At 57.2% G+C, this 14,446-nt stretch overlaps 4 protein-coding genes across 4 annotated transcripts; 2 read left to right on the top strand and 2 right to left on the bottom strand.

Moving 5' to 3' along the window:
• Window positions 1-402: 402 nt before the first annotated feature.
• On the bottom strand, window positions 403-2,678 carry F5144DRAFT_484839 (uncharacterized protein; the record flags this gene model as incomplete). The annotated part of the gene is made up of 3 exons (XM_066785469.1): window positions 403-912; window positions 1,012-2,099; window positions 2,429-2,678. The coding sequence occupies 3 exons, from the start codon at window positions 2,676-2,678 to the stop codon at window positions 403-405; spliced, it is 1,848 nt and encodes a 615-aa protein (XP_066646247.1).
• A 1,289-nt stretch (window positions 2,679-3,967) lies between these two features.
• Window positions 3,968-5,379, bottom strand: F5144DRAFT_106932 (peroxisomal membrane anchor protein conserved region-domain-containing protein). Its single transcript, XM_066782115.1, has 2 exons — window positions 4,924-5,379; window positions 3,968-4,865 (listed from the first exon to the last, which is right to left on the bottom strand). Exons 1-2 carry the CDS (start codon window positions 5,197-5,199, stop codon window positions 4,098-4,100), a joined length of 1,044 nt encoding a protein of 347 aa, XP_066646248.1. The 5' UTR covers window positions 5,200-5,379; the 3' UTR covers window positions 3,968-4,097.
• A 1,450-nt stretch (window positions 5,380-6,829) lies between these two features.
• F5144DRAFT_484183 (PAPA-1-like conserved region-domain-containing protein) lies at window positions 6,830-8,476 on the top strand (the record flags this gene model as incomplete). Its single annotated transcript, XM_066785425.1, has 3 exons — window positions 6,830-8,000; window positions 8,056-8,162; window positions 8,225-8,476. 3 exons carry the CDS (start codon window positions 6,830-6,832, stop codon window positions 8,474-8,476), a joined length of 1,530 nt encoding a protein of 509 aa, XP_066646249.1.
• A 1,116-nt stretch (window positions 8,477-9,592) lies between these two features.
• On the top strand, window positions 9,593-14,366 carry F5144DRAFT_599375 (uncharacterized protein; the record flags this gene model as incomplete). Its single annotated transcript, XM_066791004.1, has 3 exons — window positions 9,593-9,727; window positions 9,786-11,477; window positions 11,556-14,366. 3 exons carry the CDS (start codon window positions 9,593-9,595, stop codon window positions 14,364-14,366), a joined length of 4,638 nt encoding a protein of 1,545 aa, XP_066646250.1.
• Window positions 14,367-14,446: the final 80 nt, after the last annotated feature.

Here is a 14,446-nt window from a genome sequence, read left to right on the forward strand (position 1 = left end):
TACCGACAGTGGCTCTCGAGGAGTTGATAATTCGTTGTGTTGTCTTTCTTCGACTGCATTTTTTGGTTGTGGTCTGATGCAGGGGAGCCCAATGCTATATATTCAATCCCTATTCCCATTACCCCCGTCCAAATGATTGAGTTGATCATGTCACACATTATACCACTGAGTCCCTTTGTCCTTTGCCCTTCGTCACCGTCTTCCGAACCCCCTCCTGATGATATCAAACTAACAAATAAATGGGGTATCAAGCAGCACGGTATACGGTATTCCTTAACCACCCACGATTGCCGAGAAAAAAAATAACCAAGCCCAGCACCGGAGAGGAAATCATCGAAAAGTCCTAAACACATCATCCCACTTATCGCGGGAACCACCACCAACCTCCAGCTATCCCAAGCCTCAAACTGCAGCGGCAACCTCCTTTGTAGCAGGAGTGGTCGGCGAGATCGGCCCGCCCCCGCCCCCGTTGGCGGCACCATGTGCGTGGCCGTGCTGCCCGAGCGACAAGACCTTTTGCAAGCTCCTTCTAAACAACGCCTTGCCCGAAGATCCAGCGCCCTCATCAGAGTGGGAATGCGAGTGCGAGTGGCCCAGCCCATTTTCCTTGACCTCCTGCGTTGCCGTCGCCGTCGCCGCCGTGCTAGCCGTCTTGGTTGCCGCACCGCCTAAACCACTAAACAGCCCGACGAGGCTCAGCCTCCTTCCCGAGCCGGAACCCGCGGCTGCGTTCTTGTTCCTCTGCTTCTGAGCCTTCCATTGGCGCATGGCAATGACCTCGGCGTTGGGTGCTGGGACGGGGGCCGGGATTGTGTAGATGGCTTTCGGGGGCCATTCGCCATCGCGCTTCCAACCGACGACGCAGGCGCGCAGCATGTCTGCGAGATTGACGGGACAGGAGGGCTGTTGGCTCTGGGTGACGACTTTATCGTAGAGTGAGCCGTACATGGACGGCTGGATCGAGGAGCGCATCGAGTTTTGTGGTGGGAGGAGCGGGGGTGCGACGGGAACGATAGTGTAGATTGGATGAAGGATAGCGGGGGCGCTGGAGTCTTGCGAGATTGTCCTATGTGCGCCCGCGGAGTCTGAATCGGAGGCTGTGGTTGTGGATGTGCGAGTCGTAGTTGGGGAAATGGGCGACGTTGGCCCCGGTGGCGAGCTGGAAGTGATGACGGCGGTTTGGGAGACAGTTGACTGCGTCTTCTGGTGCCTCCAAAAGAGGCGACGAGCGGAGGAAGGTGAGGCAGGACTTGCTGGCTTTGGCTTCAGCCGCACCGTTTTTGCGCCCGTCCAGGCGTTGCGGCGAGCTTCGAAGCATGCCAGCCCAGGGTTCCATTTTATCTCATCCCGGACGGCTCTTCTCCGGCATGCGCGCTTATTCTCAATGGAATTGTGGACGGCCGCCCCAACAGCCTCCGGGCTGTCAAAGCGAAAGGGGGAAGCTGAACATTGAACGGGCTGATCGTCGTCTGATAGATCCGACGTCCATTCAGCCCGTGGCCGGAAGTGCACAGGGTCTTCCGAGATGGTGCTGTACACGGACTCTGCGTCTGACTCGGAGTCGGCCTCCTCCCCTGGATCCCTTGGGACTTCATCATCGGTTGCCGCTAACGGCGGGGTGGCGTCTTGTACGACGTCACCAGTTGCCCGGTTGCCCTCCCCTTGCACGGTGGCTGGGGTTTCTGTCGGCGCTGGTTCCGAAGCCACCACGGGCGGCCATGTGAATTGCCAGTCGTTGCGTATCTTCTCGCCAAGGTACTTCTTTACGGCTTCCCTATTCCTGGTCTTGTCTTTACTAACAAGGTCGGCGTGAGGATCTGGGGGTGGCGGGTCGCCCTGGGGGAAAGAATTGCGGAATTTGGTGAGGGTCGTCCTCGGCGACCTATACAGATCTGAAAAGATCATGGTGGATGGAGTTGTGTCGAGAGAAAGCTCAGGAGCGAGGTGATCGCCACCGGTGGGCGCGCGTGACGCTTCTGGGGTAGCAACCTTTATAGGAATTGGCTGCGCGGGGAGTTGGAGCTCGCCCTGAGTGTGCGGGGCGACCAGGCCTGGAAGTGGTATGATGGTCTCGCCAAGGAGACCGGGTTTGCCTAGACCTGTTGAAGGGGGTGCGTGCAAGCAAGGGTTAGTGATCTGCGTAGTTAACCAAGCTGCCGTGACATGTGCGCCTGCAGCCTCGTGGTTGGCCGACTGTCGGGAGGGCCCAGAAGCTGATGAAGTTGCACTCAATCCACAGTCGCGATGCTTGGCAATTGCGGGACATGTGGGATATTCCCGGGGATCAAGTAGAAAAGAGGAAAACTTTGAAGGCGAGGAGGATGCTCTGGTTCGTCAAGCGAGACCAAAAGAGGCAAGCTCGTGGCAAACTTGAAAAGCCGCCTATACCGCTTATAGCGAACGAAAGAAGGAACGATGAGTGACATACCAGGTTCATGGAGTCCAGGGTTTTGTGCTGCCTGCGAATTCGGATTCACCGTACGGGTATGACCCAGCAAGCCCAGCTGCTGAGGGCAATGGCAACCGCCAGCTTCGGGGGCGTCCGTGGCGTATTGGCTGTGTCCACAACCGAGTCCGTCCCTCTTTAACAGAGGGCCATTTAGGTCAGGGATCAGCACTTTGTCGGATGGTTCGAGGACCTCTGATGAGATCAGCGGCCCGTCCTCGTCGCTGTGCATCCTGTTCCGCGTTGTGCTCAGCTTGGTCTGCTGCTTGCGGATTGGCTTGTCGAGCCTGGTCCAAGACTCCAAATCTGGGGAATGGCGGCAGGGTCCGACGCCACCTTTGCTGGCCGGTCCTGTCAATGCCCTGTCAATCAAAGTCGCTAGAACAACCAAGACAACTCAAAGACACGCAGTTTCCCCGCTTTCAGCTTCGAGTGTCTCTTCCGTCTCGTTCTCTATTCCTTAGCCTGGCGACCTAGTACCGTTGCGTAACTAGGGCTGAAATAATTAAAAAAAAAAAAAAAAACCGTCAGACAAGACAGCCTCCGAGTGAGTGTGTGCTTGCTTGCTTGATGTTGAAAAAAGCGTCGGCGGCAGTGAGCCGTAGGTGGCGCCAGGGTGTGGAGACCAGAGTTTCCTGTGCGGCGGGGCTGTCCGTTTTCGACGATCGTGTGACCAGGATCGAGGTTCCTCAGGACTGCACGAGATCCCTCACTTTCAACGGGCGCGGCCAATCATTCTATCCCCATATGCGCCTGCAGGGAGCTGTTCCCAGAGAGTATCATTCGACCATGGGTAACAAACAGCCCATCCACTCCTCCAAGTTTATGATTCAATACCCCAAATCCGTCCGAAATGCACCTTCACAAATGTTTCTTCACCTGTCCTAGTGGACATTGTTCAACATTCAGCTTGCGGCAAGGGGGTCTCGGAAGAGTCTAGCCTCTGTGGGGAATCTGCAGCTTTCCGATGCACGCATCTGCCATCTCCACTCTTACAAGCGACAGTCGGCGGCGATGGGCGGTGAAGCAGGCAAGCCGATGGCGCACGACTCCGTTGGCCGGCCGAGTCGAGCTAGCGACTAGTTCTGTGTGAGATGACATGCTGTGCTCTATCGGCCGACAGGCCGTTGGATGAAAACTTGTTCTACAATTCAGTTCCCCGCGGAGATGCCGCCAGATCACATTCCGACGCACTTCCCTCATTGTGTTGGAATAACTAGTATGTACATGTGTGTACTGTCCTGTGCAACAGTGGCGCCTGATCGCCCTCACAGGATTTGACAGGGACTCCCACCTCACTCCGCAGCAGAGCTCCCACCAGTGGCAGTTCGCCTCCGGTCGCTGCACCTTACGGCTTCCCAAATACCACTCGAGTGAACACAACCCCACCATTACCCCAATAACCAAGGAGCTCTAATGCATGTCGGTGATAGTAACATGTCGTTTCGCATTACGACTGGCAGTAACCCACCCCCGTGACGAGGGCCCATCTTCGCCAAAATGCAAGATTACGAGTGCCTCTCCCTGCCAATCCCAACTTTGCCGTCATTTCGGCTCACAGAAAAACCGCATTCTTGAAAAGCAGACCAACCATTACCATATCCTGGTCCCTGCCCTAACTTAATCCTCACCCCTAACCCTGCACCATCTCTTACCGACCGCCCGCCGGAAAGCTCCTCGTGCTCAGCAGCGCGCCCTTGACGCGCCTAATATTCTCCTTGGCGCGCTTGATCTCGTCGTCGGGCTCGTTCTTATTGGGGCCGCCGTACATGGAGTAGTTGCCGACAAAGTCGGTCGCGGCCGCCGCGTTGAGCTTGTCCACGTCCTGCTGCAGCACGTCCATGACCGTGTGCACGTCGCCCAGCGTCTCGGTCTGCTCGCCCACGCTCTCGTTGAGCGACTGGAGCGCGGCCGTCAGGCGCGCGAGGCGCTGGCTCTGGTGGGTTGTGGGTGCTTCTTTTTGTTGTTGTTGTTGTGCGTACTGGGGGTTGGGGGACGAGGGGAGGGAGGTTTGGATGCCAATGTCCCGGTGGAAGAGCTCGGTCGGGTCGTCGTAGCTGCTAACCACGTCGTCGTCGGTGTGCTTTTCAGTGGCTTTGGCGTCTTTTGGCTTGGGCTCGGGGATTTCGGAGACGACTGTCTCGAGTTTGGCGACGAGCTTCGCGAGGTCTTGGTTGGCTGTGTCGTGGAGCGAGATGCGCGCTTCGGTGAGAGTGTGGACCATTGGCTCGACGACGAACTTGCTTGCGCCGTAGACGATGGTGGACAAGCCGCCGAAGGCATATAAGGTGTTGAGGAAGCGATTGACCGTAACCAGAGGTGGTGGCCGTTCGGGTTTGGTTAGGAACTCGGGGTATGTTACGATTGGTGGTCGGTCTTCCTTCTTAGACAGCGGCGGCTCTATCCTTTCTTCTGGAATCTGGGATTTGAGGCCCCGTCAGTTCATGTCTGCGATAGGTAGCATGGCCGAAACATACCGAGGGTTGTGATTCTTGCCGCCCATCCTGGGTCACCTCGTTTAACAGTCCCTCGATATCACTGTCTGCTAATCCCTTGCTCTTGAGAAATTCGGCTTTGCGTTCTGGTGTTGTGTTCTGCACCTCTGCATCTTGGAGAAACTTCTTCGCCTGCGCGAGCGTCTCTTCGCGGGGGGTGGTCTGCTCAGCCTCGGGAGAGGGAGCTGGTGCAGCACTTTGTTGATCTTGCGGTTTGGCCAGGACGTCCTGTTTGTTCTCTTCCTCGGATTCGCCCATTGTCGTAAATGTTGAGGATCAAGCTAGAATGTGGCCTTTCGCGCGCGTACGGGCAATACTAGAGAGAGTAAAGCAGTGTTTGTTGGGCTCGGTCCGCGGCTGGCAATTCGGGGTTTGTAACAGCTCGGGACTCGCCCGTGACGGGATGGCGACTGCCGAGGCTCGCCTTGCCAGCGGTAATTGGGTTCCTGGCCCGTGCATCCCAGCCGGGTCGTGGGGCATTATGAGCCGACAGTCCCACCCTGCCACCTAACTTACAGACCCCGGCTCCCTGGCCAGAGCTGGGCCTCGGGGCCCACTCAGCCCATCATGGCGCGGTGGCTATGGTCTCTCGAGACAGCCTGGACCAGCCTTGTGAATGTGAGATCCAGGGTGAATGTTGGTGTTTTGTTATCAAACCGTCAATTTGACACCACGCTGGTTGAAACCGCTATCCCATATACATTCGTGTACCTGTCTTGATATATATTTTCTACGATTACGCGGCCAGTCATTCTCAATAGCCGACTTGGGTTGGCCGTCTGCACCCTCTTGAAAAAGCCAAATTCACCCCAGAAACATCGTTGTGCTTGGTATGTACACAGTCTTCTCTCAAGTCATTGCGAATGGTATCTGAATTTGAGAGTCACACCACCTGGTAGTTGTACTAATTTCAGATGACCCTCCTTGCAGAGTTTCCGGAGATAAACCTCGATAGTTCGACCATCAGTCGCAAGCTACGAGCTGAAAGCGATATCGATCGAGATCAATCGGGACATCCGAGTCCAGCCACAACCGAATCTGACCACCCAAAATGTGAGTGATCTAATGCAGTGTTAAGCCAAGTCTTTCAATGCTGCGGTGAAAAGGGGCTGCGCGACTGCGGAATGTTTCTGTTGTGAGATGTGGTCACCATCTGCGACGCGCAAGTGTCGAGTTGACGAGGGATGGTGATGATGATGGGACGAGACCAAGCCTGAAATGCAGTGTCGTGTCGCTGCAGCCATCAATCACGGCTTTGATTGCTTGTGAAACCTACCGTCATACCAACTGTGCCGGCTGTGCCTCGACATCCATCCGACAACAACACAAAAAAACGAGCGAGAAAAAGCATCCAAGCCAAAGGCTGCACGCGTTGTTCAACGCCAGCGCCAGCGACACTTTTCAGACTCTCGGGCCGGAAACCTGCAGGATCCGGATAGCGAATGCCGGGTTGCGGGCGGATCTCGCGCTTGGCTGGCTTGATCTGTGTGTGGGCACGCGGCTTGATTTGATGCCCCTGTGGCTTCTCTCCATTGGCACGCTGGCCTTTGATTGAGCCTTCTCGCCACGGCAAGCTTATTCGAACGACACGCCCGACATGCCTGATGCTCCGGGCCATCTCTAAGCCAGATCCCCCACATCACTCGGACCCCGGCACAGACAAGCGGACAATACCATCTCCCTCGCTCGCACTACATCTCGGGCTTCCACCGCCACCATCAACACAACCACTATCATCATCACCATCACAACCATCACCACCCGCCATCATCGGCACTTAAATCACACTCACAGCATCTCCGTCTCCCATACCGGGAATAGACACATCACATCCCATCACATCACAACAACAGCAACAGCAGCAGCAGCCCCTCCAAAACCAGCCATCATGTCTTCGCGGCCCCGTCGCTCGGCCGCCCAGCGCGCCACCGTAGCAATCACTGACATGGCCGACAGAGACCGAGAACCCACCGAGCAACAACAGCAGCAGCAGCAGCAACGCACCATGTCATCGCGCAGCTCCCGCCGCTCGGGGAACGGCATCGCCTCCTTCACCCGGGGACCGGCCTCCTCATCCCCAGCGAGCAGCAGTCCCGGCGGTAATGGTGGTGGTGGTGGTGGCGGCGACAACCAGCATATCCACCTGACCGTCAAGCTCCCCTCCAGCAAGCTGCGCCAGGCCACCAGCAGCGGCGGCGCCACCAGCAGCAGCGGCAAGCGCAAGTCGGCTGGTGGTAGTGTGACGGCCGCTGGTGGTGCGGGCAAGCGGACGAGGGGCGGGAAGAAGAGCTATGTTATTGAGAGTAGTGAAGATGAAGAGGAGGAGGAAGAGGAGGAAGAGGATGACGAGGAGGAGGAGGAAGATGACGAGGAAGAGGAGGATGATGATGGGGATCGGTCGGTGGAGGGGTCCGAGATCCAGGTCGTGCCGCGGAGCTTTGCTAAGGCTGAGAATGACGACGAGGATGACGACGAGGATGAGGAAGAGGAGGACGATGAGCAAATGGAGGATGTTGGCGAGGATGATGCCGAGGGCGACGACGACGGTGACGATATGGATGTTGACGCTGAGGGCGAAGACGACGATGCTGACGTAGATGGAGACGTCGACATGGACGCCACCCCGGCGCCGAGGCCCCCGGCTATCAAAATCACCAAGCCTGCTAAGAGCACATCGACTCCTAGCAAAGGGAGAAGCGCGGCTGTGGCAAGGCCCGTCGCTAGAGGCACGGCCATACCGAAAGCCCGGCCTGTCAATGATGAGGAAGAGGATGACGACGAGGAGCTGAGCGAGCTCGAGAGCGAGCCTGAGGACGTCACTGTTGAAGTCGCCAACGGCGAGGAAGACGCCGAGGGCGACGAGGATGAGGACGTTGATGCCGAAGGCGAAGAGGAAATCGAGGTAGCTGACGAGGACGCTGAGGGCGAGGATGATGTGGAACTCATGAGCGGCGAGGACGACCTCAGCCGTGCCGACACACCTGACCTCTCCAAATTGACCGCCCGCCAGCGGGCCAAGTTGGGCGATGTTTCGCACGAGTACATGAAGCTATCCGATGGTAAGGACCCCGAACCGTCTCCCCCCCCAAGGTGGCGGATTCTAACAGAACACAGAGGTCCAAGCCAAAAAGCACTTCACCGCGGAGGAACTCTCGATGCGGCGCGCCGAGATGGCCCGGCGTAGACGCAACCTCAGCGACAAGCGCAATGAGGAAGTGAAGGTAACCTTCGCCGCACCCCCCGTCGCCATCCAGGCACATAATACTAATATCCAATCCCGCAGATGGAAACCATCAACAAGCTCCTCAAGAAACAGGCCCCGAAAACCACCCGCAAGAACGCCCTCCTGGGCGGCGGCGACGAGACCCCCGACTCGGACGGCCAGCGCGCCGATCCCATGTTTGTCCGCTGGGTGAGCACCAAGACGGGCAACAGGGTGGGCGTGCCCGATGATCTGCTCACTGGCCCCGCGGGGGAGGTGTTTAAGCCCAGCGGGGAGGGGCTTCGGGGGAAGATGGTCGAGGAGGTGTCTTGATCGGGGAGGGGGTTTGTATGTTTGGGAGGGTTGCTTTTGCTCGTAGTATAAGAGCGTTTATTGGCGTTTTGGTGGACGGGCACACGGAAATAGTGCGTCGAGATTGGTGATCTGGTAGTAATAGATCGGGTTTCTTTACATTGGGGTCGCACTCTGCATGTTGGTGAGGGAGTGGTATATTGTGCTCCATCCATTACATCTTCCCCTGGACTTTCTTTTCCCCCTGCGTTGAAGTACACTACGCCCCTCATTCCCAAGGAGACTCTTATTAAATCAGGCTGACCGTTTGTTTATTATTGGGCTAGGTAGGCTAGGGTTCATCCCCCGGGGTCTGACCTAGGCGAAGAGGGCAACTTTGTCGGCAGTATCTGCCAGCCATGTAAAGTACCTACCTACGCTACCTCCCTGTGTTTAAGCGAGAGTTGCTTTACTATTTCCGTCTGGATTCCTTGGGTAAAGGACCGCGGGGGAGCTAAAATGGTTGAAAGTGGCACAACAGTGCCAGTGTTCTTCTACTCCTACCGTGCCTCTGCTCTCAACGCTTCAGGGGAGGTTGGGAATTTGTGAACTAAGAATTTTGCAGCATTCGTGATCAATGCTTTGCGGGGTAAAGTTGGCAGGTTATCGTTGCCTCCAGCCTCCGTTTCCCACTTCTTTTGTGGTTTCTGAATCGACTTTCTTTTCCCAACACTCTACCACCAACTTCGATCTTCAACAACGAAGATTCTGCTTCCAACTTTTCTCTCCTGTTGATATCAACGCCGAGAATACTTTCCTGGTCAGTTCGCTCTTGGCTGTCTAACTTCTCGACCGCGTTCCGTTCCTCTTACTCGGCGGTTCGCAAATCCGGTCATCGAGTTCAAGATAATCCGCTCCCACACGCGATTTTTCCGTTTCTCGCGTTGGCTTCGCGATTCAAAAAATTTCCTTTCCCTCAATTTATTCCATTTCTGTTACCCCTCTTCGTCTTCACTGCTCGAGCGATCTCGCACTTCGCTCAACTATTTCATCAAAACCACCACCAACTCATCGCGCGTTTCGCTGCCAACTATGCGGCATTGATCAAGTTATCGACTCTCTTCACATTGTAAGCGATTCATCGACTCGATAAAAAAAATGTCTTCTGCTGCCAGCCCGGTCGCTGGCGGTGGTCCTGCTACCACCAAGCAGTCAGGCACTGCTATTGCTGTAAACGACGAGCTTGTCTCATACCCTACCCCTCCTGTCTCTCAGTCCAATTCTGAGTTGAAGGTAAGTTTCATTTGGATTATCGATCTGACTCGACCAGCTTGCTGATTTTGACAATTAGGAACACACCCCTCTCGCTTACGCCGCGCCCGTTGATCAGGGTGTTGGTGTTGAGCATGTCAACAACGACAACAATGAGAGTTGTTCTGATGTTGACTCGCTTTTTGGCGACATCGGTGATCTGAATGAGTATTTTGAGAACGCTCTTGAGAACGAGAGCAACGACAATGGCAACTCACTGCCTGAGGACAGCGACCACACGGCTTCTGGTTCTGAACGGGCCAAAACCCCTGAAACGCCAGTCCAGGAGACTAACTCCTCTCACAAGTATGTCGAGCTGACTGGCTCGGATGGCTGCAAGCCTATCCCGGACATCTTGACCTTTCCAACGTCTATCGAGGAATCCACCAATGCTGTTACAGCCCCCCATGAGGAATTCCATAACAATGGCAGAATTAGCAACTCCGCCATCACTGCCAACCAGGCCACCGTTGTCAACGGTGACAACCACAGCGACACAATCCCCATTAACAGTTTCAACAACAATATTCTGTTTGGCCCGGAGTTACAAAAGGCACTATTCAACAACGGCGAGGCTTCGACCGACCCCAAGCTCCCTGACTCAGAGAATACCAGCGGCCTCATCCCTGGCGGCATCCAGTCTGCCCAGGCGACCACCATCTTCGCCGAAGAGCAGGTCACCGTGCAGGCCACCCCCCAGCCCCCGCCTGCTAACCCTCCCCGTCTGGTCAACATTGCCATGACAGGCCCACCCGTCTCGCCTAACCGTGACGACGGCCCAGTCAACCATAACAACATGCCTCCCAAACCTGACACTCCCCTGGCTGACCAACTCCGAGCCGACTTTTGGGATCAGCACCGCAAGGAAATGCAGCTCCTCGCTGTCTACAAAAAAGCCTTCAAAGCGTGGTCCCTTTTCACCACCACCGCCTCCAACCAGACCAAACCCGACTACGCCTCCACCTCGGAGCATCTCAAGACGTCCGCCATCACAGCCCAAGTCGCCTGGACCGAGCAACACATCTCCCTCGAGAACTGGAAAGCCGCCAACCCGGCCGTGGGCCCCATCATCGCCAACATGCAGATGGACGCCAACGCCATCAAGGCCGGCGAGAAGCAGGATGCCGAGCGCAACGACTTCATCAAGGAGCTGACCGGCAAGTCGGAGGCGCACCGGCGACGAGAGATAGCCAAGTACGACAACTTCACCTACCTGATCAAGCAGTCCCGCGAGCGCGAGATGTGGCGCGCCAGGGTGGAGGCGCTCGTCAATGCTCAGGCTATCATTGAGGAGGAAGCCCGCCGTCAGGCTGCTGCTGCTGCTGAGGAGCAGCGGGTTGCTGCTGCTAAGGCCGAGCGCGAGAGGGCTGAGGCTGAGGCTCGGGCTCAGGCCGCGGCTGCTGAGCGTGAGAAAACGGAGGCCGAGGTTGAAGAGCAGCGCAAGGCGGCTGAAGCTAAGGCTGCTGAGGAGATGAGACTTCATGAGGAGCTTGCCGCTGCCATGGCGGCCCAGGCCGCTGAAGATGAGAGAATGAAAGAAGAGGCGCGTGTTGCTAAGGCTCAGCGTGAGGCTCAACGCCTGGCCGATCAGAAGCTCATCTGTAAAGCGCTGGGAATCCCGGAGGACCCTCAGCTGCACAACTCTGTGATGTGTGATCGGGACGGCAATCTCATTACTGGGGTGGCCGCTACAGAAGCCGCAGTCTTCCCTAACAACACCAACTCCGGCAATGTCGGAGCCTCCCAGATGCACTCGAGCAATGCTCAAGATGTCCAGTTCTAGGGAAACTCGGATAACTTTGACCAACAGTTCCAGAACACCTTCCCGACTCAGAATGACTTCCAATTCCCGGATTACACGCAGCTTCAACCTAACGTACCTCTCGACTTCGATGCCATCTTCGCCGAGCAGGATATGCTTCTGGCTGGCGGCCAGCCTGAGATGAACTTCTCCACCCTGGGGTTCCCGGCTACAGCCTTCGACGAGCAGTTTGACTTTTCAGATTTCCCGCTTGCTCAGGGCCAGACAGGCATGAGCGGTGATAGCCTGCTCGGCGATGCCATGGCTCAACACTTCTTCTCGGGCGACGTCCAGGCGCAGCTCCCGTCCATCTCCGAAGTCATGTCGGCGACCGCTGCTATGGCGAGCCAACCGGAGCCAGCGAGCAGCATCGTCACCGCCGAGACTCCGACAGGCAAGAAGAAGGCCCCGGCCCGCAAGAAGAAGACGCCGGCCAAGGAGAAGACGCCGGCCAAGGAGAAGACTCCAGCTAAAAAGAAGGCCACGGCAAAGGAGAAGGCCGCAGCCACGGCCCCGCCGATGCCTGACCAGGCTCAGCAGCAGAAGACCGAACCTTCGTTTGGCCTTGACCAAGTCATGGAGTCCGACCCTTTTGTTTGCTCTGCTACTTCCCAGCAGTCCCCTACTAATGGCCAAGGCATGTTCAATGTCGGCATGCCGGCCATGGGACAGACACGCGGTGATGTCGATAACTCGGTGCCGCAGACGGACCAGACGTCCAGCATAAACCAGATGCCCAACATGAACCAGATGTCCGACATGAGCCAGATGCCCAGCATGAATCAGCTGCCCATGAATCAGATGCCCAGCATAAACCAGTTGCCCAACATGGATCAGATGTTCGGCATGGATTATAACTCCGGCATGAACCAGATGTTCTCTACCAATGTCAACATCGCTGCCCAGCAGACAACACAGACACCGACGGCGATCCAAGCCGCTTTTACGGCAGCTGGTGCCGTTCCGCAGCATAAGGCGGTACAGACGCCGACCAAAGAGAAGACTTTGTCCGAAACGCTTCATACCATCATGCAGAAACCCAAGCAGGCGCCCTCGAGCTACACCATGTTTATTAAGCACGCGTCTCAGCCGTCCACCCCGGGTTCTCTGCCTCGGATGCGGACGCCGTCTTCGGCCCACGTCTCGACCCAAGCTGTAGCGACTCCGTCGTCAGAAAACAAGCGCAAGGCATCCATCGGCCAAGGCATGGAGACTCCCACCAAGCGCCGCCAGAGTGTGAACCAACAGGGCGCTGTCATCCCTATTGCTCAGCCGCCCCCTGTGCCGGCCATTCCCCAAGACTACCAGAGCCCGATCCAAGACAATCAGAGGGCTGCTCAAAACAACCAGACGACTGCCCAAAACAACCAGACGACTGCTCAAAACAATCAGACACCTGCTCAGGCCTTCAAGACCCCTCAGCAGATTCCCATCGACCCGGCTCTCCACTTTAACATCTCGCCCCCCAGCGGCGGGATGAAGTTCGGCACGGCGATCAAGGCCGGTATCTGTACCGCCATCGCGCACGTAGTCAAGGAGGCCAGTGCCGGTGCTGTCTTTGCACAGCCGTTGCTGAATGGTCCGATCGAAGACTTCCGGTCCGAGCTTGGCAGCCATCTCAAACAGGTCATCAAAGCCCACGTCGTCGCAGTGAATGCGACAGACCCGCAAGACGACCAACAGGCCTTCCTCAAGGGCGCCTTCAAATTTCTTCAGGGAATCCTCCAGGAGATCGAGCGGCGTGGTTGCGTCTTCAAGAGGGCTCTGCTTTCGGGCCCGGTAAGCGGTGGTAACTTGATCCCCGCGAGAAGGGGCATGGCGGCCGTGTACCAGGCCATCATGGCCGAGTACTCGTCTCCCCCGAGGTTCGACGGTGGTTTCGCCGAACCGGCTAAGGTCCAAGACACGCCCACCCGACAGCCTACTGCCCACGCCCGTGTCTCAAGCCAGAGCAGCACGGCCAACGGATTCGCTTCAACTGGTAGCCCTCGCCTCCCGGGCTGTGCCACTGCCCCGGGCACTCCTATCCCGACCAGCTCGCCCCAGATGAACGGCCACGCCTCCTCGTCTCCCACGCAGCCGTTCCCGACGCTGTCACCGGCGGAGGGCGGCTACCCGTCCCCCGCGCACAACTATCCCGCCCCGCCGTCGCCCATGAACGGGTACACCACCACAGCGAGCTACCCGCAGCACGCCGCCATGCAAGCCTCGGGTTCCAACATGACCAACGTGCCCGAGCCGACCAACTACTACCCGGCACAAGCGCAACAGCAGCAGCAGCAGCAGCTCGAAGAACAAAAGCCGGAACCCAAGCCCAAGAAGACGCCGGCCCGGCGCAAGTCGCGCGCCCGCAAGGCCTCCACCGCCCCGGTTCCTCCCCAACCCGAGGTCGTCAACAACAACAACAACAACAACACAGTCCACACCCCGACTCCCCACCCAGCCACCACCACCTCCCCACCCCGCAACTCCCCCCCCACCAACAAACAATGCATCCCCCGCCTCCACTACCGCTTCACCGACAACACCTTCTACATGCAGCTGCGGAACGAAGCCACCGGCACCGAGTCGCACCACCGGATGGGGCGGGGCACGACGGCGGCCGAGACGGCGCTGGGCCGCTTCGTGGCGGCTGCTCGCGCCGCTGGGTTCGAGACATGTCCGGCGGGGTTTGTTTTCCGGTTGTGGAGGGGCGTGGAGGGGAATTTGAGGGATTTGAGGGAGGCGGTGGGTGTTGCGGAGGTGGAGGGGGGTGGTGGTGGTGGTGAGGGGGTTGTTGGGTTGGGTGTGGGTGTGGGTGTGGTTGAGGAGGGGGTGTGATGGGTTTTTTTTTTTTGTGTTTTTCTTTCTTTCTCTCTTTTCTTTTGTCGTTTCTTGCTTTGCTTTTCTTGCTCTGCTTT

The sequence above is a fragment of the Chaetomium tenue genome, assembly GCF_020726465.1.
Source record: "Chaetomium tenue strain MPI-SDFR-AT-0079 chromosome Unknown F5144scaffold_2, whole genome shotgun sequence".
In the NCBI taxonomy this organism is placed as follows: Eukaryota; Fungi; Ascomycota; class Sordariomycetes; order Sordariales; family Chaetomiaceae; genus Chaetomium; species Chaetomium tenue.

What these genes read in the sequence shown, in the direction of transcription:
- F5144DRAFT_106932 (XM_066782115.1), bottom strand. Translation starts at nt 5,199, where the DNA reads ATGGGCGAATCCGAGGAAGAGAACAAACAGGACGTCCTGGCCAAACCG. An exon ending in GGCAAGAATCACAACCCTCG is followed by an intron (nt 4,866 to 4,923) that starts GTATGTTTCGGC and finishes CTCAAATCCCAG; the next exon opens with ATTCCAGAAGAAAGGATAGA.